The following is a 23856-nucleotide window of genomic DNA, read 5'->3' as shown; positions in this document are numbered from 1 at the left end:
TTCTCTCTCCATATTATTTTGTTCGGTGTTTCTCTTTGGCTGATCGGCTTCCGATAACAGGACTGCAGCGGTTCTGGGTGGATGTTGCTGCAGCATTTTTCACTTTCTTTTTAGTCTCAATTAAACGATAGGGGGGGCGGGCACTGTGGCGCAGCGGTAGAGCTACTGCCTTACATCGCCCGATGCAAGGCCTTACATCTGCGGGTGCTTGTCAGTACGGAGTTTGTACGTTCTGCCCGTGACCTGCGTGGGTTTGCTCCGGTTTCCTCCCACACTCTATAAAGACGTACGGCTTTGTAGGCTAATTGGCTTGGTGTAAATGTGAAATTGTCCCCAGTGTGTAGAGTATTGTTAATGTGCGGGGATCGCTGGTCGGCGGGGACTCGGTGTGTCGAGGGGCCTGTTTCCGTGCTGTATCTCTGAAGTAAACTAAACTAAACGAAGCCGTGGGATTGCAAAATGCTTGTAAATGACCCCATGTGCGGTTTTCCTACTGTTTCTTCCCGTATCGTTAGCAGGATTTTAGATAAAACGTTTAATAACAGCTCTTGCCTTTCCTCCCACGGTAATTTTGGATGACTAGAGTTTCCTGTGATTCTGCAGTCTACCGATTAAAGACTGTAATCAAACGATTGAGGCTAGAGATTTTAAAATGGTTATTTTGACTGATAATGAGAGTTACAAGATATTAATCACAGTCTGCGGTGCAGGTATTTACAGAATTGATTCAAAGATGTGCAAATAATGTACATTTTCATCTCCATATCACATTTAACACAAGATTTTTGACGTTTTTCTTTACAATGCCCCTTACCATTTAGTACGCGTAGGAAGGAACTGTAGGTCCTGGTTTACACTGAAGATAGACGCACAATGCTGGAGTAACTGAGCGGGAGAGAAGAAACGTTGGAAGTCTGGAAGACAGAAAGGGCTTGCAGAAATGAGGTGCTGAGATCATGGAAGGATTAGAGCAAGAGAGGATTGGTGGACCATCTACTGTGCAGACAGTAGTTACTGGGTTTATACTTCTCTTTCAATCAGTTGATAAAATGTTTAACTTTCCAAAACTCCAGCACTGCTTCTACATAAGAAGGAATGATAGATTGGCCTTCACCCCCTGCTGGCACTGTTGCATCCTCCAGATGAGGAGATGGTCCTTATTGTCTCAGTAGTGCAAGAGAGAACATTACAGAACATTCAGTAAATGGATCCGACCCATGGTTGCTTGGTTTGGAGCGCAAGGTTGGGGAAGGCTGCGGGCGTTAAATGGATCATCTCAATTGTGTGAACTCCTTACATATGTCGTCGAGCTGTGAGGGTTTTAATTTAGCTTATTGTCACGTGTACCGAGCTATAGTGTTGCGTACCATCCAGTCAGCGGAAAGACTATACATGATTACAATCGAGCCATCCACAGCGTACAGATACAGGATAATGGAATAACATTTAGTGCATCTCCAGTAAAGTCCGATTAACGATCGTCTGAGAGTCTCCAACGAGGTAGATGCGAACTCAGGACTGCTCTCTAGATGGTTATAGGATGGTTCAGCTGCTTGTTAACATCTGGGAAGATGTCTCTGAATCTGGAGCTGTGTCTTTTTACACTTCTTGCCTGATGGGAGAGGGGAGAAGAGGGAGAGTAACAGAGAGGGGTTTAGGAGACCTTGTTAGTGCGGAAATGAAGCAGCATGAAATTGGAAATGGTCTTTCGATTTAAATTCTGAAAGATTTAAAGAAAATTACGATTAGTTTTGGCGGGAGAGCAGGACTCTGACATTCAGCCAATCTGACAATGAATTAGCTGTGCACAATAGATATTCTAGTCAAAATGGAGGTCTTATTTCCAACCAAGATAAGAAACGAGGGGCAAGAGCATCGGGGGCAGTGATGAGTGAATTATTGATTAAGTTGCTTGCAGAAGAATTGTCCTATTTGATGGTACTGTAATTACTGAAATGCTCTAAATAAGTAGAGGAATAAAATCTTAAGTTGTGACCTGCAATAAAAAAATGTATGTGTTGCGCTACTGTAACAGATGTAAAGAAAAAGTGCACAGTGTATTGAACATAAAGTGGCATGCACATTCTTTCTTTTCTGGTGTGAAAATCAAGATGCAATTGAAATAGCAGAGAGAGTCAAGTTAAGTTGCAAAGAACACGATGACTTGATGATCCACATACGTTTATTAATATTTAGTTAACATTTTCAAGATGGAAATTGAATGAGGATTGGGGAACATTAACAATGTTAAATCCAATTTCAAATCCATTCTCCATTTGAGTACAGCTCTGTGCAAGGAGTTCCAGAATAAATATACCAAATTATGTCAAATCTGTGTCTAACGATCACCACTATTCCTCTGAAGAAGGGTCTCGACCCAAAGCATCGCCTATTTCCTTCGCTCCATAGATGCTGCCTCACCCGCTGAGTTTCTCCAGCATTTTTTGCCCAACCACTATCCCCCACCCCCTCCCTTTCTACCTCTATCCCTTCTTCTGGCTTTACATTCCACGCTGCTTCTCTCCTTATCTCACAGCCTTCTGTCTACTTTTCATTATTGTTCACCCATCTGCCTCTCAAACCCCTTCAACTGTATCCTCTTATCACTTGCCAGGCTTATTCCCACCGCTGCCTCGCTTCGAATTTCCTCCCCTCCTGCTCCAATCAGTCTGAAGAAGGGTCCCGACCCAAAACTAAGCTTTTCCATCTCCTCCAGGCGTGCTGCATGACCGGCTGAGTTACTCTAGCACCCTGTCTCTTTTTTTGTACACCTGCATCTGCAGTTCCTTGTGTCTGCCCTCCACATATCATTGTTCTATCGATCACAGAGTCAAAAAAGACAGCCTCTGACTTCTGTTTCCCTGTTCTACAGTCGTTGAAGTTCATATGAATTGAGTGCAGTGTAAACTTTGAATGTTATTGAATACCTCTTTTTTCACTTTAAAGTCAGACTGATTTTTTAAAAAAAGATTTTTTTTTTGTATTTCAGCCATAGAAACGCAGAGTACTAGCTCAGAGGAGATTGTGCCTAGTCCACCTTCCCCGCCCCCTCCTCCACGTGTATACAAACCCTGCTTCGTCTGCCAAGACAAGTCATCAGGTTACCACTATGGAGTCAGCGCTTGTGAAGGATGCAAGGTATGAGATAGACTTAAGATATTTTTTACTTTACTATGCCAGCTTCAAGGGAGAGGTGCTAAATAAATATGGTGCCCCTTGCTCCTGTAACTCTCTGTTTATTTTCCCAACCTGTGCCATTTCCACGAAGGCCAAAGGTGGGCCGAAGGGCCTGTTTCCATGCTATATATTCCCGTGCTATATATTTCCGTAACTGCAACCAGAACAGGCAGGAGCAAACCCAGAGAATAACGGGTGCCTGTTACAAAAAAAGTTATGTTTTCATCCTGAAGCCTTCTTTCAATGAATAGGGGTGGTGTTGTGGCCCAGTGGCCTCAGAGTCCCGAGTTCAATCCTGACTATGGGTGCTGTCCGTACAGAGTTTGTTCGCTCTCCCTGTGATTGCATGAGTTTTCTCCGGGTGCTCCGGTTTCCTCCCACGCTCCAAAGATGTACAGGTGAACTGGCATTGGTAAAGAAAGTGTAAATTGTCCCTCGTGTGTAAGAAAGTGCTAGTGTACGGGGTGATCACTGCCTGGCATTGACTCGGTAGCCCGAAGGGCCTGTTTCCACACTATATCTCTAAAGTCTAGAGAATACTACCACAGCATGTAAATGGCACTCACTGTGCCACTGCTCCAAGAATCGAACACATACCTGACAGAAGCATAAAATTCACCACCCCACTTTATAAAGGATTCTTAACTGTAATTACCAGACTAGTAACTAGAGGCATGGGTTAATAACCAGTGCTGCAACTTCACATCCCAGCTGGGTAGATGTTGAATTTAAATTCAGTTTAGTTTCGTTTAGAGATACAGGGCGGAAACAGTCTCTTCGGCCCACCGAGTCCGCAGTGACCAGCGATCCCCGAACACTAGTACTATCCCCACACACACACACGAGGTACAATTTGCAATCTTTAACAAAGTCAAGTAGCCTACAAACCCGCACGTCTCTGAAGTGTGGGAGGTCATTGGAGCACCCATGGAAAACCCACGTGGTCACAGGAAGAATGTACAAACTCTGTACAGACAGCACCCGTAGTCAGGATCGAACCCGTGTCTCTGGTGCAGCCACTCTACCGCTGCGCCACAGTTAAAAAGGAATTTGGAATTTTGAAAAACCATGACTCATTAGTGATGGCCATAATGTTTCTAGATTGTTATAAAAAAAATATCAGGTTCACCATCATCCTTTAGAGGAATTCTGCCACCTTATTCAGACTTGCCTGTGTGATTCCAGATTCCCAGCAATGTAGTTAGCTCTTGTTGGTCCCGTGAAATGGCCAAACTAGCCAATCAGTTGTATTGTATCTGCTCTATTAAGCACAGAAACCTGAGATCACGAAGCATTGTCCTAGGCACTAAACTCAGATTCAGCAACATGGCTCTGGGTCTGCTTGACCATACAAAGTCATTCATGAACATCCTGGAGAGCTGTCCCGTAGACAAGACAAGGTGCTTGTCTATCCCGCAGATAGACAATGCGCAAAACTCCTCCTTCACAATCTCTGGCCCTGTTCTGCCCACAATCAGGACAGTCATATCACTGATGGGAGCCCCCAACATTGTTCAAGACATATAGATATTCATAACATCACGTTATATAAGGAAAAGTAACGATCTTCCTGATTGCTAACTATCAAACCATTTAAAAGGTGTTCCTCCATATTGAGAAACACTGGGTGTAGCAAGGGCACATAATTGGGTGGAAGACTGTAATGTCCATCACCAGGACTAGCATGGCTGTACCACCATGGACCAAGTTCTGGTGGAGTTCTGATGGGCATGGCCACCAGACTGGGCCTGGCAGATGGTGAATGAACCTAATTGATGTCATACCCACCAGTCACCCTGTTGCAGGAACACCTGTCCATGAAGGCATTGATATGGCCATTGACCATAAATACAATTCTTAGTGGATACAAAGTTCTGTCTTTATGCCAAGGGCATCCCCATTGTATTGTGTGGCATTACCACCATACTAGGTAGAGTAGACTCCGAATGCATCTGGTACTTCTATAATGGCCATCCTCGAGTTGCCATGGACCATCAGTAGCAGCAAAAATAGTGGACCACCACAATCTGGGTCTTCATGACCCAAACATCCCTGCATTCTGTGATTCCATTCACGTCGGTAGATCAACCCCGTTACAATGACGAGGGTAGAAGGACCAGCTTTGGGTGGGGGGCACCAGCCATCCCAGGAGATAGGGTACCAAACGGCCAAATCTGCAATAATAAACGCATGCATGCAATAGACAGAGCAAAAGTGTTCCAACAACCCATGCACCAGATCAAAGATCCGTGGTCCTGCCGTACCTAACTGGAAATTGTGAATGGCATTTAAACAGCTCATTAAAGGGAGAAGCTCCAAGAACATCCCCATTTTCAACAATGTGGGGACTGGCATGCAAGAGGTGGAAGCATTTGTAAACGTGTTCAACCAGCAGATGATGTGTGGGCGATCCATCTTGGTGTCCCCTTGAACGCCCCATCATTACACAAGTCATCCATCAGTTAATTTAATTCATTCCGCGCGACGTTGGAACGCTGAGCTTTGGAACTTGCAAATCCATGGGATGAGTGAACATCCCTGCCGAGCCAGGCCTTCAGTCAAGCCTCTCCTGCAAGATGGCAGCAATGGCATTTACCTGACCGGGGTAAATTGCCCAGGTATGTCTTAATTACCACGCAATGAATCTACCAAGTGGAGGACAATGTCACCAACCGTGCTTTCAAGTGGCACTTACCTAGAACCTGTTCACAGTCCCAACGTTTTGGTTTTACCAGAATGTCTGCTGTACCACAGTGTGAAGAAGGGTCTCGACCCGAAACATCACCCATTCATTCCTTCTCTCCAGAGATGCTGCCTCTCCCGATGAGTTACTCCAGCAGTTTGTGTCTACGCACTCGCCACAGCCCTGGTCCAAACATGGTCTTTGGCATTCAAGCAATATTCAACAGTTTAGTATCAAGGAGCCGAACTAAAACAGAAGCATTCCATAAAAGTGGAAGCATTCCACTACTTGGAGCAATACGGCAAAGAAAATAGCTGTGAAGTTCAACCCAGTCCCAGGGTTCAGCTGCTGGACATAATTGGGCAGATCCTTAATCCCACACATATTCAGCTGCATCACTGATGGTCTCCCTTGCGTCAGAAGTGGGGCTGTTTCCTGATGGTTACGCACGGTTCGATTCTACTTTCAGCCTCGCAGCAAATGAAGTAGCCAGAAACTGAATGAAACCCCAAGCCAAAAACAACATCTCACCACAGGGTTGGTTAGTAGTGAGTAACATTTGTGCCACAGATGTCTTTTGGACAGCTTCCAATAAATGACGCTCCAACCATACGCGCTTGATATTCAATAATATTACTACGTCAGAGACCCACCGTCGGCATTTTGGGGATTCACCTTTGACGAACGCTCTACTAAAGCACTATGGCCGCAAGAGCAGTTCAAGGACTGTATATCCTACGATGAGTGCTCACCTTTTGACACCTTGATCCTGTTCCACTGTCGACAAGGAATGGAATCCTGTGCATTTGCCTAGATGAGTGCATTTCCAACAAGACTCAAGAACGTCATCCAGATCAAATCAGCCATTTCAAAAGGGCCACACAGTGACACAGTGATAGAGTTGCTGCCTGACTGCGCCAGAGACCCAGGTTCGATCCTGACAACAGGCGCTGTGTAGGCTTGTAGGCTAATTGGCTTTGGCAAAAATTGTAAATTATCTCTAGTTTGTAGGGTAGTGCTAATGTATGTGGTGGTCGGCGCGGACTCGGGCCAAAGGGGCTGTTCCCGCGATGTTCTTCAAAATCTAAAAAGATGTTGGGGTTAAAATGCAGAGAAGGTCAATAGTCAAAATTGCAACCTTGGGAACCACAGTCCATGACACATGGACATCGTTGACTAAGATGGAGTTTCAGCAGCTTGACATTCACAATCTACTTTTGCCAGAGCGATTGTTATCTGGCTGCCACAGCGTTACACAGAACGGCTCAGAAAACACAAAATTGCTTTCAGCGAACGGATCTAGCAGCAAAGCTACAATTCCAGCCAAGCATCGAGTGAGATTCCAATTACTTTCAATGCGATAAAGGCTGAGAAACACAAATGGCCTGTTTCTGCGCTGTCTAAACTAAACTAAACTAAACCAAACTAATAGTCCAAAATCAGAAAGATTGTGAAACAAAAATGCACAGTTTTGGTGAAGAAGAGCAAGATCATCTACATCTGTCAGTGACATATTGTGTGTGAATAGACAAGCACTTTGGAATAACCCTTTTCCTGCTTCTGCTTTTAGTTTAGTTATACAGGACGGAAACAGGCCCATCGGCCGCACCGACCTGTGAACCCCGCACACTAACACCATTCCACACACACTTGGGACAATATTTACATTTACCAAGTCAATTAACCTACATACCTGTACATCTTTGGAGTGTGGGGGGAAACCGAAGATCTCGGAGAAAACCCACGCGGTCAAGGGGAGAACGTACAAACTCCACACGGACAGCACCTGTAGTCAGGATCGAACCCGGGTCTCCGGCGCTGTAAGGCAGCAATTCTACCGCTGTTCCACCGTGCTGCCCTAAAGCTCTTAGAGGCATGTGCTCTAAGTTCTACACCTCTGATTGCATCATATCAAATCTTTATCTGTTGGTGAAGCTCATTTTGGTTCACAGCAAAAGGCTGATTGCATTGCAAGTGATATCATGTATGAATTGTTTTCTACAAATATTTTGAACATGGCTAATTCACTGAAAATAATGAGACTGCTACTTGTAAATGTAAAAGACCAATTCTGGGAGCAGAGTCTAGCTATTTCAGTGTAGAAAGGAACTGCAGATGCCAGTTTACACCAAAGGTAGACACAAAATTCTGGAGTAAATCAGCAGGTCAGGCGGATTGGTGACGTTTCGAGTCGGAACCCTTCTTCAGACTGGAACCTTTTCTCCAGAGATACTGCCTGATGCGCTGAGTTACTCCAGCAGTTAGTGAACCTTCTGAATTTTGTAGTTGGCAGGGCAGTACTCTGTATATCGCCAACTTGGTCAATTTAACATTTTTATCAAGCCAATTAATCAGGCCAATTAACCTACAAACCTGTACCTCTTTGGAGTGTGGGAGGAAACCGAAGATCTTGGAGAAAACCCACGGGGAGAACGTACAAACTCCATACAGACAGCACCCGTAGTCGGGATCGAACCCGGGTCTCTAGCGCTGCATTTTGCTGTAAGGCAGCAACTCTACCGCTGTGCCACCGTGACTGCTCTCTTCTAACTGTGTGTCTCTCTTCTAACTATTTCGATATGAATAACACTTCAAGAGGGATATGTGATTCTTATGCAGATGCCAATGGTGTCTTTCTCTAGTTGGCTCTGTACATAGTGCTCTTACTTCTGAATCGAAGGTTCTGCGTTCAAATCCCATTCTAGCAGGGCAGTCTGATGGTAGTGCAGAAGTGAGCGAGAGCGATGTTGTTGGCGAAATCAACCCTGGGACACGGGGGTTGCCTTGCCCGTCTTTACAGGTGGATACTGATGAACAAGAGGCGGCACAGTGGCGCAGCAGTAGAGTTGCTGCCTGACATCACCAGAGACCCAGGTTCGATCCTGACCACGGGTGCTGTTTGACCGTGGATTTTCTCGTTCCCTCCCACATTCCAAAGGCACGCGGGTTTGTAGGTTAATTGGCTTCTGTAAATGATGCCCTGTGTGTAGGATACAGCTAGTGTACGGATGAACGTGGGTCGGCGTGGAGTGCCAATGGGTCTGTTTCCACACTGCGTCTCCAAATTAAGCTATTCAAATACTAATATTTAAAGACGGCCGGATTGTTATTCTGCCCGACATTCTTTCCGCAGCTGTAAATATATTAGGTTTTACTATTTGTGGTAATTCACCATGCAAGATGTCTGCCAAATATGCTTATGAAGCAATAATAACCTGCCTCAGTAATTACTTGTATGTGACAAAGTTGAGGTTCAATGTCGAGCCCGCAACATCAAGCTCTGTTGTTTTGTGACATTTGATAAGAAAAGTTCTTTTTCTGTCAAGATTTATTTGCCAGGAGAAGCTCTCACTCAGTCCCTTCCCTTTGGGAGAAAAGATGAATACATTCATTCCTCTTGTCGTCTGCGCCAAGACGAGAGTGGAGAAAGTAAAGTTCTTTCACAGAAGACTTGAGAAAAGAAACATGATCGTTTTAATCAGCCTGCAGAAGGATTGTTTTGGTGGGTCCACAAAACTGCAGCAGCATGTTTTGCTGAATGAAAAAGTAAAAAATAAGATTCTTTTCAGTGACTTAATCTCTTGTGGAGCTGAAAGGGAGACATTCCTTTGGCTTACAGTGTCTTTCAGTGATTTTCTTTGGGGCAAAATTGCTTTTAAAGCTGCAATTGGCGGATTTACAAACGCTAAAGGTTCTTGGCAAGCACCTCCGCAACCATGTGGGTTGAGTGGAGGAGCAAAGGCTTTTTTCAAAATATTAAACATTCAAAAGTGATTTTTTGATCTCAAATGTGCTAAATGGTGCAGTTACTTAAGGAGTGGAGGCAAACGTGTAACAGCAAAGACTTTAAAACAAGAACGTGAAAAAGTTATTTGTATTTTCCTCGATTATGTGGCATGACTTCAGAGTCTAATGTCTCTGCGTTTCAGTGCTGGCACAATTCTCAAACTATGCTGCCAAAACGCTTCAGCAAAAGTTATGCAATGAAAACTGTTAGAGACTTATGTAATTGGGACTAACTAATGCTTTTTAACAATGAAAAATGTTTGGTTAGTTTATAACAAAATCCACATTCAGTTATTAACTTAATGGTGTATAACCTGAACTGGTTTATGGTACAAATTGTGCCAAACTTCCAATGGTTATATGTTAGGATTCTATTATATTCAGCGTTTTGTTAACACTGGTACACTAATGTTACCCAGTCATGTGACTCTAGACCCACCATTGGAGTTGAGTCTTGACTGCCTTCTGAATTTGCCTCACAAGCCATCAGTTACGTCTAGCAGCTTTGCGTTCCCCCGATGGTTTAGGGAAGGTCCTATTTCACTAGGGTTGCTCACACTTCCAAACTAAAGAAAGCATAGGCCCATAAAAGACACAATTTGCTGGAGTAAACTCAGCGGATCAGGCAGCATCTCTGGAGAAAATGGATGGGGGGCGTTTTGGGTCATGGCCTTTCTTCAGCCTGATTGTGGTGGGGGGCTGGGGGGGGGGGGTGGGTCAAAGTAATAGATGAATGCAGGCAAGGTTTTTTTTTTGATTGCCAAATGGTTGGACTAAGACCTGAGATGAACAGACAAGAAGTGTGAGATAAGGAGCGAAAGATATGTGAAGCCAGAGAAAGGAATATAGGGAGGAGAAAGATGGGGAAAGGGAGAAATGGTACACATCCAGGTGGGGCACAGGAAAGAGAAAAAGTGGGTGGGGGGGGGGGGGGGGGGGGGGGGGGGGGGGGTAGAAGGTATGGGATGATGTGACTGGTAGTGAGATCATATTAAAGGTGACAGAAATGTCGGCAGATGATATGTTGGATACGGAGGCTGGTGGGGTGAAAGGTAAAGAGGGGGGAGCTTTGTTCCATCTGAGAGGAGGGGGAGCGAGCGCGGAGCTACGGGGCGCAGAGGAGATGCTGCCTGGCCCGCTTGGTCACTCCAGCACTTTGTGTCTTTTTGTGCTAAACCAGCCTGCTTCGGGTCTCCTCACACAACAAATCGTCCGTTCCAGGAAAATGTAATCAGGCGAATCTTTGCTGCGTTTTCTCCAGTACAGATTTTCCAAACACTTTAATCAAGGTTCTATGATTGCAGGAAGGCGCTTCTTGCCTTTTAGTACCGCAAGGACACTATTCTTCCCTGCTCATGTGAATGATGACTGCTCCACTCACTGTCCTGGGGGGGGTAACTGCTCCCGCAGAGCACATCCAAACTAATGGTCAGGAAACACACCAGCATCCTTCCTGCTTGACATCCAATTTCATGTCTGAAGAAGGGTCTCTACCCGAAACGTCACCCATTCCTTCTCTCCAGAGATGCTGCCTGTCCCGCAGAGTTACGCCAGCTTTTTGTGTCTAACTTCATGTCAATGAAATGTGGCTTCCTTCTGATCACCAGTACCCAGGCCTTTGGCAACGACGAACCAAATCATTAAAACGGACCCTTCTGGAAATGATATAAAGCTAGACAATTATTTTCTATACCTGATAGCAAACCCAGTGCCGAGTTCCCAACCTGCATATTTGATGTACAAAGGGACTGCAGGCGCTGATTTAAACCGAAGATAGACACAAAAAGCTGGAGTAACTCAGTGGGACAGGCGACATCGCTGGAGAGAAGGAATGGGTGACGTTTCGGGTCGAGAACCTTCTTCAAACTGAAAGTCTGAATCCCCGGCATTCCCGCTCTCCCGTCTGAGATCTTGTCCTTATGCACAGTCTGCAGGTGAAAGCCAATGCTGTGATTCTCAGCAGTTATGCTCAAGAATGGTGACTTGCAATCTTCTCAAGAACTCATTTTGTATGTATAGCCTACCTCCATTAAGCAACAGCGACTGATAACTGAAAATTGAACTGCAGCGAAGGGGACCAAGTGGCTCAGTGAGACCTAAACGGCTCCTTCATAAACACATTTATCAGTCCTGTTCACCAGTCTTTCCCTGCAGCCCTGCAAAATATTTTCCCTGGCGTGTCTATCAAGTTCTCTCTTGATAACAGTTAAGTGAGTCGGTTTACAACGTCGTTACAGGCATGAGTTGCAAGTCATAACTATTCTCAGCCTATTAAAAAAACTTTCCCCACGTCCTTTTTCCCCAAAGAGTCGGATCAGTGTTTACCTCCAGGCAGCGAATCCTCATCTGGACCACCAGGCAAGATACCAAATAGAAACCAGATGCTCATCTTGAAAGCGAGTTAACTCGTCATCATCTCGTGACTACGTTAATTGAAGCTTGGGCCAGGTATTTTTCGGACATTGGAGTTAGGAGGTCATTCCTCACATCTTGGAATTGACTGTTTTCTCATGTTTCATCTGCTTTATATAGATAGCAGGCTTGGATAGCGTGGATGTGGAGAGGATGTTTCCACTAGTGGGAGAGTCCAGGACCAGAAGTCATAGCCTCAGAATCATAGGACCTTCTTTTAGGAAGGAGATGAGGAGAAATGTCTTTAGTCAGATGATGGTGAATCTGTCGAATTCTCTGCCACAGAAGGCTGTGGAGGCAAAGTCGGTTGATATATTTAAGGCAGAGATAGATAGATTATTGATTAGTGCGAGTCAGGGGTTATGGGGTGAAGGGAGAAGAATGGGGTTAGGAGGAAGAGATAGATCAACCATGATTGAATGGCCGAGTAGACTTGATGGGCCGAATGGCCTAATTCTGCACCTATCACATGATCTTCTGACCTTAACTCCTCGCACCCTATGCTTCCAATATCATGAATGATCAGCACCTTTGCCTCATTCATCCAAACCAAAAACAGCGATAATTTTGAAAGAAACAGGAATAATGTCTTAGGAGATGGCCATTTTTTCAGCCTATCTTTGCTCGTGTTGGTCTTTAAAATAGTAAGATTAAACGAGAACTTACCAGTTTGAAGTTTGATCTGTATTTTATGAGGAGTTACGATGAGGGATTATGTGAAGAGCCCGCTCAGCACGCATGCGCGGCATACTTCAAAGCAGCGATGTAAGACAATCCCAGGGTTTCGAACAACTATTTGGTAGCTGATACAGCTGACATAGTCAATTCCATGATCTTGCCTACTATTAAGATATCATCAAGATATGCCATGACAATATGTTTTTGTCTTCTTAATATTGCCAGAGCTGGTTTTAGTATCTTGGTGAATAATCTTGGGCTGATGTTAACTCATTGGGTAACGCTTTAAACTGCCATAGCTGCCCCATCCAGGTAAATTTCAGGTATCTGCGATGATCCTTGTGAATGGTACTGAATAGTAAACATCTTTAAGATCAATGCTTGCCATGAAGTATCCCTTGGAAATTAGTTTTTGGCAGTAACAAACGTTTCCATTTTGAAATGTATATACTTAACAAACATATTTAGTGAAGTTAAATCAATGATGATGCGACATCCACCATCTTTTTTGGGTTTAGTGAATATATTTGATACGAATTCCAAGGGTTCATGTTTTGTTTTTCCAATGATACCCTTTGTAATTAGTCTCACCAGTTCAGCTTGTCCCTCTCGTTTTTCTTTAACTGAGAGGGAAAATACCCTCTGGGGTGAATGTTGAACTGGTGGCAATTTTTCTAGTATGAATTGTATTTTGTATCCACTAATGCCTGAGTATATACTGATCACTCGTGATAGACTCCCGTGCTTCTTTAAACAGGTGTAATCTCCCCCCTGTTAGTATTAAGCCCCTATTTTCTATACGCTGGTAGGAACCAGACCCACCTACCTCCATGGTTATGGGTATTTCTTCTGTTTCCTGCCGGTCTAACGAGTCTTGCACGTTGTCTGACGTGGCGGTGATGTTGGGGGGTGGCGCATTTTCCATGGGGTCCGCTCTGGGCCCTGGTCTAAAGAAGACTTCCGGTGATAGAATGCGGACCCCGAGCTTTCACCAGTCCCATATGGTAGACGTCGACTGGTGGATGCGATGGGGTGCTGCTGCTTGGGAATTATTGTTTTTGGTTTGCTCGTCCCGGGGCCTGCCCTCATGAGACCGAAAGTTTTTTAAGGCCTCTTCCATATTCTTCATATCCTTTGTGAGGTTTTTGCCAAAGAGCAGTGGGTCTGGCTCAGTGGCTGGGGTTTTGCACAACCCCGCAAATTTAGGATTTTATGGCAGGTCTTATGATTTGTTTACGAAGGTTGTGGTCATCTCCGTATTTGTCCACGGAACGAGCAAACGATGTGATGGCTGACGTCAGGAGCCTGAGGATCCGCTGCAGTTTTAGCTCCTGGTTCCGAATGTTTGTCCCAATGTGCCCCAAGCCGGCAGTTTTGCTTTTTTTAAGGCAATAGAATAGAATTAGAATTTTATTTGATTTCGGTGGGCGTTTCAAGGGTTTTTTTTTTTTTTTTATGGGGGTGGTACAAAAGGGAAAGTAAGAAATGGGGTTTTTTAGGAGGGAAGAAGATGACTGTTTACAGAATGTTTGTCTTAAGGGACTCACAGCCTGAATAAGGTCCCAAATTCCATGATCTTTTGCCCTAACTAAAATTAATACAAATATCATCAAGAACAATTATTCCCCCATGAACCCAATTAATTTTTTTGTGTTTTTTGGTCCCCCCCTTTTTTCTTTATATTGCCCAGATGCCTTGGTTTTTTTTATTAAAATCCTTGGGATAAATCCTTGGGCCCTGAATTGTTTTTTTAACTTCAATTGGGTAACGCCCTTTAACCTTGCCCCCATAGCTGCCCCCCCCTCCCCAGGGTAAATTTTTTCAGGTTGCTTGGCCGATGAATCCCTTGTGAATGTAAAAAAACCTGACTTCTGGTTTACAGCATGTTTTGTTTTTTTGGTTTTTTTTTCCCCAACTTATAACCCTTTGTTAATTAGTTCCCCTCCACCACCTTTCATCTTGTTTTTTTTCCCCCCCCCCCCCTCGTTTTTTTTCGTAACTGAGAGGGAAAAATACCCTCTGTGGTGGGATTGTTGAACTGGTGGCAAATTTTTTTGTTTTCCCCTAGTATGAATGATTTTTGTGCACTGGGAATACTCGTGGAAAATTAGACCTTTCCCGTGGGCTTTTTAAGGGACTCACCCACCTCCTCCTGCCGTGGGGCTGCCACTCTCTTGTATACTTGGTCCCCACGAAACGAGCAACGATTTTGATGGCTGAAAAACGTCCCAGGAAGCCCTGAAGGTGAATCCGCTGGCAGTTTTTTTAGCGCCCTTGTGGGGGTAAAGGGTGGGGGCCTGTTTGAAAGTGTTAAAGGCTCGGGTAAAGGAACCCAAAAAGCCAAAACATCCTCTTTACTCCTCCTAGCCGGAAACCTGGGGGCTTTCCCGGCACGGTGGCTGGGGTCCCCCCCGGGAAATAAGCAAAGCCGCCCGGAAACCACCTGGTTACGTTCGCTGCTCTTTAACGCCAATGCCAAGCCGCCAATGCCGTGCCTTGGAAAAGGCGGGCTCCCCCCCCCCCTTCACCGTAAAGTTTCCTCCCCGTGGACTCCCGAAAGTCAAATTACCTACCCGTTGGGGTTTGCCCCATTACGATTTCCCATGTTTTTTCCTGTTTTTTTTCCTTGGGTTTTTGGCGTAACTGGGGTTACTCTTTCCTGTTCGTAAAAAAAAAGCGGCCCCTAACCTCCTTTCCTCTTCATTAATCCTAGATTCGCCGGTTTCCCCCCTTAACTTGAATGGCCATTTGATCGAGGTAAACAGACCCTTTTCTTGGGTTGGAATTGTCAGAACCATAAGTGTGCCCATAGATTTTTAAGAGAAGAAGGGACCCTTGGGTTAAAGGCAATGTTGGGCAAGTGAAGGGCCCTGTCCTGGTATGCCGGCTTCCTGTTGGCCTTTACCTCCCAGCCGTGGTGGGGCTGCTGTTTCCTAGCGGTCCACTCACACCCAGCAGCTCTTCCTGTTCCTCTTGCATACTCCGACATCTTCAGCCAGCGTCCCCTCTTCTTGACCAGCCCAGTCCTGGTCACCAAAGCTACCCTCGGGTAAGGAGGAAGCAATGGACAGTGCACAAGACACTGTGGAGGGGACCTGAACTCCCCCTGCGAGAGTGCCCCTCACGAAGCGAGTCTCGCTGGAGCTCATGCTCCAGGAGCCGCTCCATGCGGCTCAGGCGGCTGTCTCTCCCCCGTGCGACAAGTCGGAAGCCACCAGCCGGACGCTTCTTCGGTAGCATTACTTCCAGCCCGCTGCTCAGGCGCTAGCGGGCTGGGCTCAGCACGGTGTCGGGGATAGCAGAGCGCCCGGTAAGCGGTCCTACCGCCTTGTTGCTGCCCCCCCACATGGAACGCTCCTCCCTGGAATCGAGCAGGGAACTGGTTTGTCCAAGAGCCTTTGTTCTCTGCCTGAAATAAAGCAGAAGGCTCCCTGTGAAAGAAAACCCGACCTCAGGGTACTTACCTGACGGTCCGTTCTTTCACCCTGTAGCGGGAGCGCCTGACTCCCGATGCGGCCGCTGTTGCACTGCTGAACGCAATGCAGCGCATGCGTGCTGAGCGGGCTCTTCACGTAGTCACTCACGTGACTCCGAAGTAAAATTACCTACGTGTTCCATTACTATTTCCATGTTCTGTTCTTGTGTTGCGTAACTGTCTTCCTTTTCAAAGATGCATCTCGATCCCTTTTACCCCGCTACTTGCAAAACATTCTAATATTTTCTTCCTTTTAAAAAAAAAAAGCGGCCTACTCTCCTCTTCATTAATCTAGATCGACGGTTCCTATCTGAGTGGCATTGATAGAGTAAACAGAACCTTTTTCCTTGGGTGGAATTGTCAGAAACTAGTGGGCATAGATTTAAGATGAGAGGGACTGGGTGTAAAGGAAATGTGCAGTGAGTTCCTTTACACAGAGAGTGGTGGGTGCATGGGATGTGGTGGTGGTGGCAGCTATAATAGGGCATTTAAGAGGCTTTTAGATGGCCACATGGACATGCAGGGAACGTAGAGATATCGATCACATGCAGGCAGAGGAGATAGTTTTAATTTGGCATGGTGTTCAGCAGGACGATGTGGGCCAAAGAGCCTGTTCCTATTCTGTACTGTTCTATGTGATTTGTCCAGCAATGGAAATGGTTTCTCCCAGTTGACTGCAGCACGGATCAGGGAATGGGGATTCAGTAACTTGGTCCTTGCTACCTCAGTGAGCATTCATCGAGACATCTGCCTTCCTTACAGTCGCCTGTGACTCTGTTCACATAACAGTTGCAGGCAATGTTATTATTTTTTAATTAAAAAAAAATAATGTTTAGATCCAAAATCGTTGGCTGGTTGCATATTCTGGATTTAGATAAGATCGGAAGCACCACATAATGTTCTATTATTTAGAAAATGGCACCATGTGTTTAGTACATGCTGCAGCCAAAGGTTGTTTCCGCTCAGGTTCTGCACGCAGATGGTCTTAACAAAGGCCTACTATTCAAGCAAAGATGATTCTAGACTGATGTTTTCAGCACACTTTTAGATGGATGTCACGGTGCCTTTACTCAGATAACTGACCAAATCAGACACAAATATAGCAAGAGGAGGAACGTCTATTCATTTCTCTCCCTTCAGGTAGCTCTGGCATTCCCTCTCTCTCTATCCCTCCCCCACCCAAGTCACACCAGCTTCTCGTTTTCACCCTACAAACAGCTAACAATGGCCTGTTTCCTTTATCATCGTTACTTTTTTGCATATCTTTTATTCATTGTTCTTTATCTCTCCACATGATCGTCTGTACCTCTCGTTTCCCCTTATTCCTAACCAGACACAAAACGTCACCTATTCCTTCCCTCCAGGGATGCTGCCTGTCCCTCTGAGTTACTCCAGCTTTTTGTGTCTATCCTCGGTTTAAACCAGTATCCGCAGTTCCTTCCGACACATTTATTCAACTCTTTCAGCCTGAGACACAGACCGTTCTTAATCTTGCGTAGGAAGGAGCTGCAGATGCTGGTTTACACCGAAGATAGGCACAAAATGCTGGAGTAACTCTGCGGGTCAGGCAGCATCTCTGGAGAAAAGGAATAAGTGAAGTGTGAAGAAGGGTCTTGACCCAAAACGTCACCTGTTCCTTTTCTCCACAGATGCTGCCTGATACGCTGAGTTACTCCAGCATGGGGTGTCTCTCTCCTGTTCTTTACCTCTTCAGCCTCATTAACCATTTCATACCCGAGACTTGCTCTTAAATCGATCTTCATTGTGTGTTCATGAACATAGAAACATAGAAATTAGGTGCAGGAGTAGGCCATTCGGCCCTTCGAGCCTGCACCACCATTCAATATGATCATGGCTGATCATCCAACTCAGTATCCCGTACCTGCCTTCTCTCCATACCCTCTGATCCCCTTAGCCACAAGGGCCACATCTAACTCCCTCTTAAATATAGCCAATGAACTGGCCTCGACTGCCCTCTGTGGCAGAGAGTTCCAGAGATTCACCACTCTCTGTGTGAAAAAAGTTCTTCTCATCTCAGTTTTAAAGGATTTCCCCCTTATCCTTAAGCTGTGACCCCCTTGTCCTGGACTTCCCCAACATCGGGAGCAATCTTCCTGCATCTAGCCTGTCCAACCCCTTAAGAATTTTGTAAGTTTCTATAAGATCCCCTATCAGTCTCCTAAATTCTAGAGAGTATAAACCAAGTCTATCCAGTCTTTCTTCATAAGACAGTCCTGACATCCCAGGAATCAGTCTGGTGAACCTTCTCTGCACTCCCTCTATGGCAAGAATGTCCTTCCTCAGATTTGGAGACCAAAACTGTACGCAATACTCCAGGTGTGGTCTCACCAAGACCCTGTACGACTGCAGTAGAACCTCCCTGCTCCTATACTCAAATCACATCTGCAAACACAATGGTACCTCAAGAAAATACTACATGTGACCAGCGATTCAAGAGTTTGCAAGGTAGCTGGTTAACACATCAAAGGAGTGTGGAGGCTTTTAGGGTGTGCAGAAGAGGTTTAGCAGAATACTCCCCACATTAGAGGGGATTAATTATAAGGAGAGGTTGGATTGTTTTCTCTGGGGTGTCAGAGATTGAGGGGAAACCTCATAGAAGTTTGTGCATTTATGAGAGGAATAGAAAAGGTTGGCAGTCAGAACCTTTTTCCCAGGATGAAAATGTCAATGATTGCAGGACATAACTTTAAGGTGAGAGGGGCAAAGTTTAAAGGAGATGTGCGGGGCAAGTTTGTTTACACAAGGAGGGGTGGGTGCCTGGGACGAGTTATCAGGGGTGGTGGTGGAGGCAGATATGATAGTGCATTTAAGAGTCTTCCGGATGGGCACATGCATGTGAATGGATAAGGAACTTGCGCAGTAAAGTAGATTTGTTGAACTTGACATCATGGCCTTGGCATCATTGTGGGCCGAAGGGCCTGTGCTGTACTCTCCTATGTTCCATGCTTGCAGGCGCTTGATTATCAGCCACTAGATGATTCCAATGTTTCAAATAGTGGTTACGTTATAATTTGTAGTTACCGGGTAAGTATTTTTATCACAGATCCTCTACTGATTTACACGCTTTAAGCTTATTCTCAGTTGATTTGCCTCTTTCACAAACAAACTCACGTTTCACCCGAACCATATCTCAACAAACAAACTGACTTCAATAAAGGCTTTCTAACTTTTCGAAAGAATCCTAGAATCAATTAATTTGCCCAACAATCTTTTGATAACTCCACCTACCATCATCTCGCTGCTGTCTTTTCTCATTAATGTGTCCGATCTTAATTCTGGTAATTATTTAACATTAAATAAATGCCCAAATTAACATCTGACACTTCAATTGAAAAAAAAAAACGTATCATGACGCCTTCACGTTCAACATTGCACCCGAGCAAAAATATTGATCTATAGTTATTCAGGCAAACCTTGGGAGAAGTAAGGAATTGATTATTTCTTGGCAAAACAAACTTTGAAGACCTTTGGGAGTAGGAAGATGAAGTAAATCACCAGAACATCCTCTTTGTGTTTGCTTGATGCAAACAAGGAAGCAGTGATTTAAAGAAGTGCGAATTGATTCACACCAAGGCATCGGCCTCTAGCTGGGCTGCCAAATATCTCTTTAACTTTGAAGATAGACACAAAATGCTGGAGTAACTCAGCATCACAGGCAGCATCTCTGAATAGAAGGAATGGGTGATGTTTCAGGTCGAGACCCTTCTTCAGCATCTCCATCTAAGGTGTAATGCCTTTTATGCCCCTGTCCCACTTAGGAAACCTGAACGGAAACCTCTGGAGACTTTGCGCCCCATCCAAGGTTTCCGTGCGGTTCCCGGAGGTTGCAGGTGGTTGCCGGAGGTTGCAGGTAGTGGAAGCAGCTAGGGAGACTGATAAAAACCTCCTGGAACCGCACTGAAACCTTGGGTGGGGCGCAAAGTCTCCAGAGGTTTCCGTTCAGGTTTCCTAAGTGGGACAGGGGCATTATCTAATAAAAGGGATAGATAGAGTGCATGTGGAAAGGATGTTTCCACTGGTGGGAGAGTCTAGGACCAGAGGTCATAGCTCAGAATTAAAGGGCGCTATTTTAAAAAGGAGGTGAGGAGAAACTTCTTTAGCCAGAGGGTAGATAATCTGTGGAACTCATTTGCACAGTGGGCTGTGGAGGACAAGTCAGTGGATATTTTTAAGGCAGAGAGAGACAAGTTCTTGATTAGAACGGGTGTCAAGAATTATGGGGAGAAGGCAGGAAAATGGAATTAGGTGGCAGGGGATCAGCCATGATTGAATGGTGGAGCAGACTCGATGGGCCAAATGGCCTAATTCTATTCCTATAACTTGTGACGATGTAAACCATCATCTGCAGTTGCTTCTTGTACCTCTCTTTAACTTGTATCTCCTTCTGTATTTAAAAGTAGCACAATAATATTTTCAGACTTTTAACAACAATTTCACCTAAAACATGTATCACGATACATTTAAACCATGTGATTTGTTTAATCAAATGCACATGAATGTTATTACAAATATTTTCCAGCCTAAAAGGATTATCATTCTTCGCATGTTATCTGGGCAAACAGGAAGGTTTTTCCCCAGTCTTTGCTATCGGACCTTTCACCAGCAATGCCACAGTCACACTTTATAACCGCAATGATTCTTAGGAAATGCAAATATTAATGCTCTGGAAACCATTAACTGATTGTTAACTTCAATACTTTTAACCTGCACAATTGTGAAATCATATTTTGTTGGGGAAGACTGAATATTAGTTTATACCAATTGTTAGAAAGTATTCGGCATGGTGGCGCAGCAGTAAAGCTGCTGCCTTATAGCACCAGAGACCCAGGTTCCATCCTAACTACAGAGTGCTGTCTGCACGGAGTTTGCACGTTCTCCCTGTGACCGCGTGGGTTTTCTCCAGGTGCTCTGATTTCCTCCCACATTACAAAGACGTGCAGGCTGTAAGGTTAGTTAGCTTCTGTAAATTGCCCCTATTGTGTAGGATAGAACTAGTACACAGGTGACCGTTGGTATTTGGTGCGGACTTGTGGGCCAAAAGGGTGTATTTCTAAAATTAAACTTAAAAACAACTAAATTCTAACCATACTTCTTGTACGCACAAGAAAGCATCCATAAATTGTTCAGTTTAGTTTGGTGTTGTAGTTAAGTTTGATCTTCACATTGCAGCAAATTGTTGGTCCTTGATCAGAGCAGTCCAGAACCCCTTTTTTCTCCAACTTCGGGCAGTCCTTGCTCTCTCTCTATCTCTCTCCTTCCCCTCACCCTTCCCAGTCCTCCCACTCATTGTCTCTGCCCACTTTCTTTCTTTGTCCTTCCCCCTCCCCTGACATCAGTCTGAAGAAGGGTCTCGACCCGAAACATTGCCAATTCCTTCTCTCCAGAGATGCTGTCTCACCCGCTGAGATTCTCCAGTATTTTGTGTCTACCTTCGATTTTACCAGCATCTGCAGTTCTTTCTTAAACACCACTTTTTTTCATTAACTCTTTGGCAAAATCATTAAAATAAATCTCTTGTTGGGTGCAGTCCGTCTGACACCAGCACGCAACGTTTTCCGCAGCCTGCGTTGGATGGCAGAAGGTCCCTGGGACTTCCAGATACTTTTTAGCCGTCCAATCACAAAACTCCAAAGATTTATTACCAACTAATGCGATAACATTCAAATTAAGTGAACTCATCCAATTTCTTTAAAAGGAGTCAAAATGTAGGAGTCAAAGTGCAACAGCTAAATCTATCAAGCGTTAGAGGGCATAATCTTAAATTGGCCTTACGTTTACCTCAGCTTTCTTAGATTTCCACTGCAACCAAGTTCTCCAAAACTAAATATAATAACTCCAGTCACCCGATTTATATCATCATTTCACTGTTTACATAGTCTGAAAGCTTAAATTATTAATTTTCAATTATGAATCAATTGCCAATGTTTAACAATACAGACCCAAATCTCAAACGAGAGGCTGTTCATATAATTAGATTATTAGTTGTTCACAGTCGCCAGCCACAGAGAGCCAATATTCACAATTAAAGAATTTGATCTGTCTGTTAACTCGGGGCATTTTGCACCAGTTGCTCTTCATTTAGTTCAGCTTCAAAATGAAGGGCTCATTGTTGCCAAGCATCACATACACACACAAAAAATATAGAACAACATGCTTACACACTCTTTAAATGCTTCTTGTGGATTCCTGCTCGTTCCACAGTCATTCGCCTTTTTATACCTTTTTGTAGGCTTTCGGTATTCCCAAATAAGGGAAATATGTGATGTTGCAAGATATTCTACAATCTGCTCATGCGCCTGTCCTTGAGGTTGTAGCTTATCAGTGTGCATTTTACATTGTGTTCCTGCAGTATCTAACATTGTGTCCTGGCTCCTTTGTTTAAATTTGAGACGTCTTATCGTGGCAAATCCTTGTTTTTTTTGCAACCTCAGCAGTTGGCTTTGTGTACGAAGCCATACAAACCTGAAGATGGACACAAAATGCTGGAGTAACTCAGCGGGACAGGCAGCATCTCCGGGTAGAAGGAATGGGTGACGTTTCGGGTTGAGACCCTTCAGAAACTGACTGACCCGAAACGTCACCCATTCCTTCTCTCCAGAGATGCTGCCTGTCCCGCTGATTTACTCCAGCATTTTGTGCCTATGTTCGGTGTATAGTATAGTATATCTTTATTGTCATTTTCCTGAGTACTCACATACCCAGAGGAAACAAAAAAACTTTGCTCAACCAGTGCCCATTCAGTGTGCAGTAAAAAATAAATAGAAATAAAAATACATATATCATGAACAAATTAAACACTCTACTCTCTACTAAACATCAACAGGCGTTCCGATCGGCAGCGGCACGACAGTGGCTCTGCTGCAGTGTGTCCAGGTTGGTGGTTGGTGCGCGATACTTTGGCAGGGGGCAAAGTCCGTTTATCAGTCTTATAGCCTGCGGGAAGAAGCTGAGGAGCAGCCTGCTGGTTTTGCAGCTAATAACCTCTTCCCAGATGGCAGGATGGAGAATATGTGATGCGATGGGTGGTAGGGGTCTTTGATGATGGAGATGGCTCTGCTGATACATCTCTTCCTGTATATGTCCAGCAGGAAAGGGAGTGGAGCACCAATAATCCTGCTGGCGGTCTTCACAATCCTGTCTAGTTGGTGCCGTTCGTACGCCTTGCAGCCCCCGAACCAGGAAGTGATGCCGTAGGTTAATGTGCTCTCGATTGTCCCCCTATAAAAAGTTCGTAGGTGTGTAGTGGGGAGACCTGCTTTACGTAGTCTTCAGAGAGGGTGTAGTCGCTGCTGGGCTCTCTTGACCAGTGCTGTGGTGTTGGTCGTGGACGTCAGGTCATCTGACAGGTGGAGTCCTAGGAACTTCACGCTGCTGACCCTTTCCACATCAGCTCCATCGATGTGCAGAGGTGTATGGTGTTGTTTTCCCGCCCTCCTGAAGTCAACCACCATCTCCTTAGTTTTTCCCACGTTGAGAATGAGGTTGTGGGATTTGCACCAACCTGTGAGTAGCTCCACCTCCATCCTGTACGCCGATTCATCATTGTCACTGATGAGACCCACCACTGTTGTGTCATCAGCGAACTTGCAGCATCTGCAGTTTCCTCCTACACATACAAACTTGA

At 44.9% G+C, this 23856-nt stretch overlaps 1 protein-coding gene across 2 annotated transcripts in view; it reads left to right on the top strand.

The window, feature by feature from the left end:
• raraa (retinoic acid receptor, alpha a) overlaps positions 1 to 23856 on the top strand; it is a 531083-nt gene that overhangs the window by 450957 nt on the left and 56270 nt on the right. For both annotated transcript variants that reach the window (XM_055656972.1, XM_055656973.1), the window contains one exon: positions 2990 to 3138. In XM_055656972.1, coding sequence (XP_055512947.1) covers positions 2990 to 3138 — 149 coding nt within the window. The remainder of the gene's footprint in view (positions 1 to 2989; positions 3139 to 23856) is intronic.

This window comes from Leucoraja erinacea, chromosome 27, assembly GCF_028641065.1.
Source record: "Leucoraja erinacea ecotype New England chromosome 27, Leri_hhj_1, whole genome shotgun sequence".
Classification (NCBI taxonomy): domain Eukaryota; kingdom Metazoa; phylum Chordata; class Chondrichthyes; order Rajiformes; family Rajidae; genus Leucoraja; species Leucoraja erinaceus.
The sequence above is the reverse complement of the archived record's forward strand: the minus strand, read 5'-3'. Positions and strand labels throughout refer to the sequence as shown.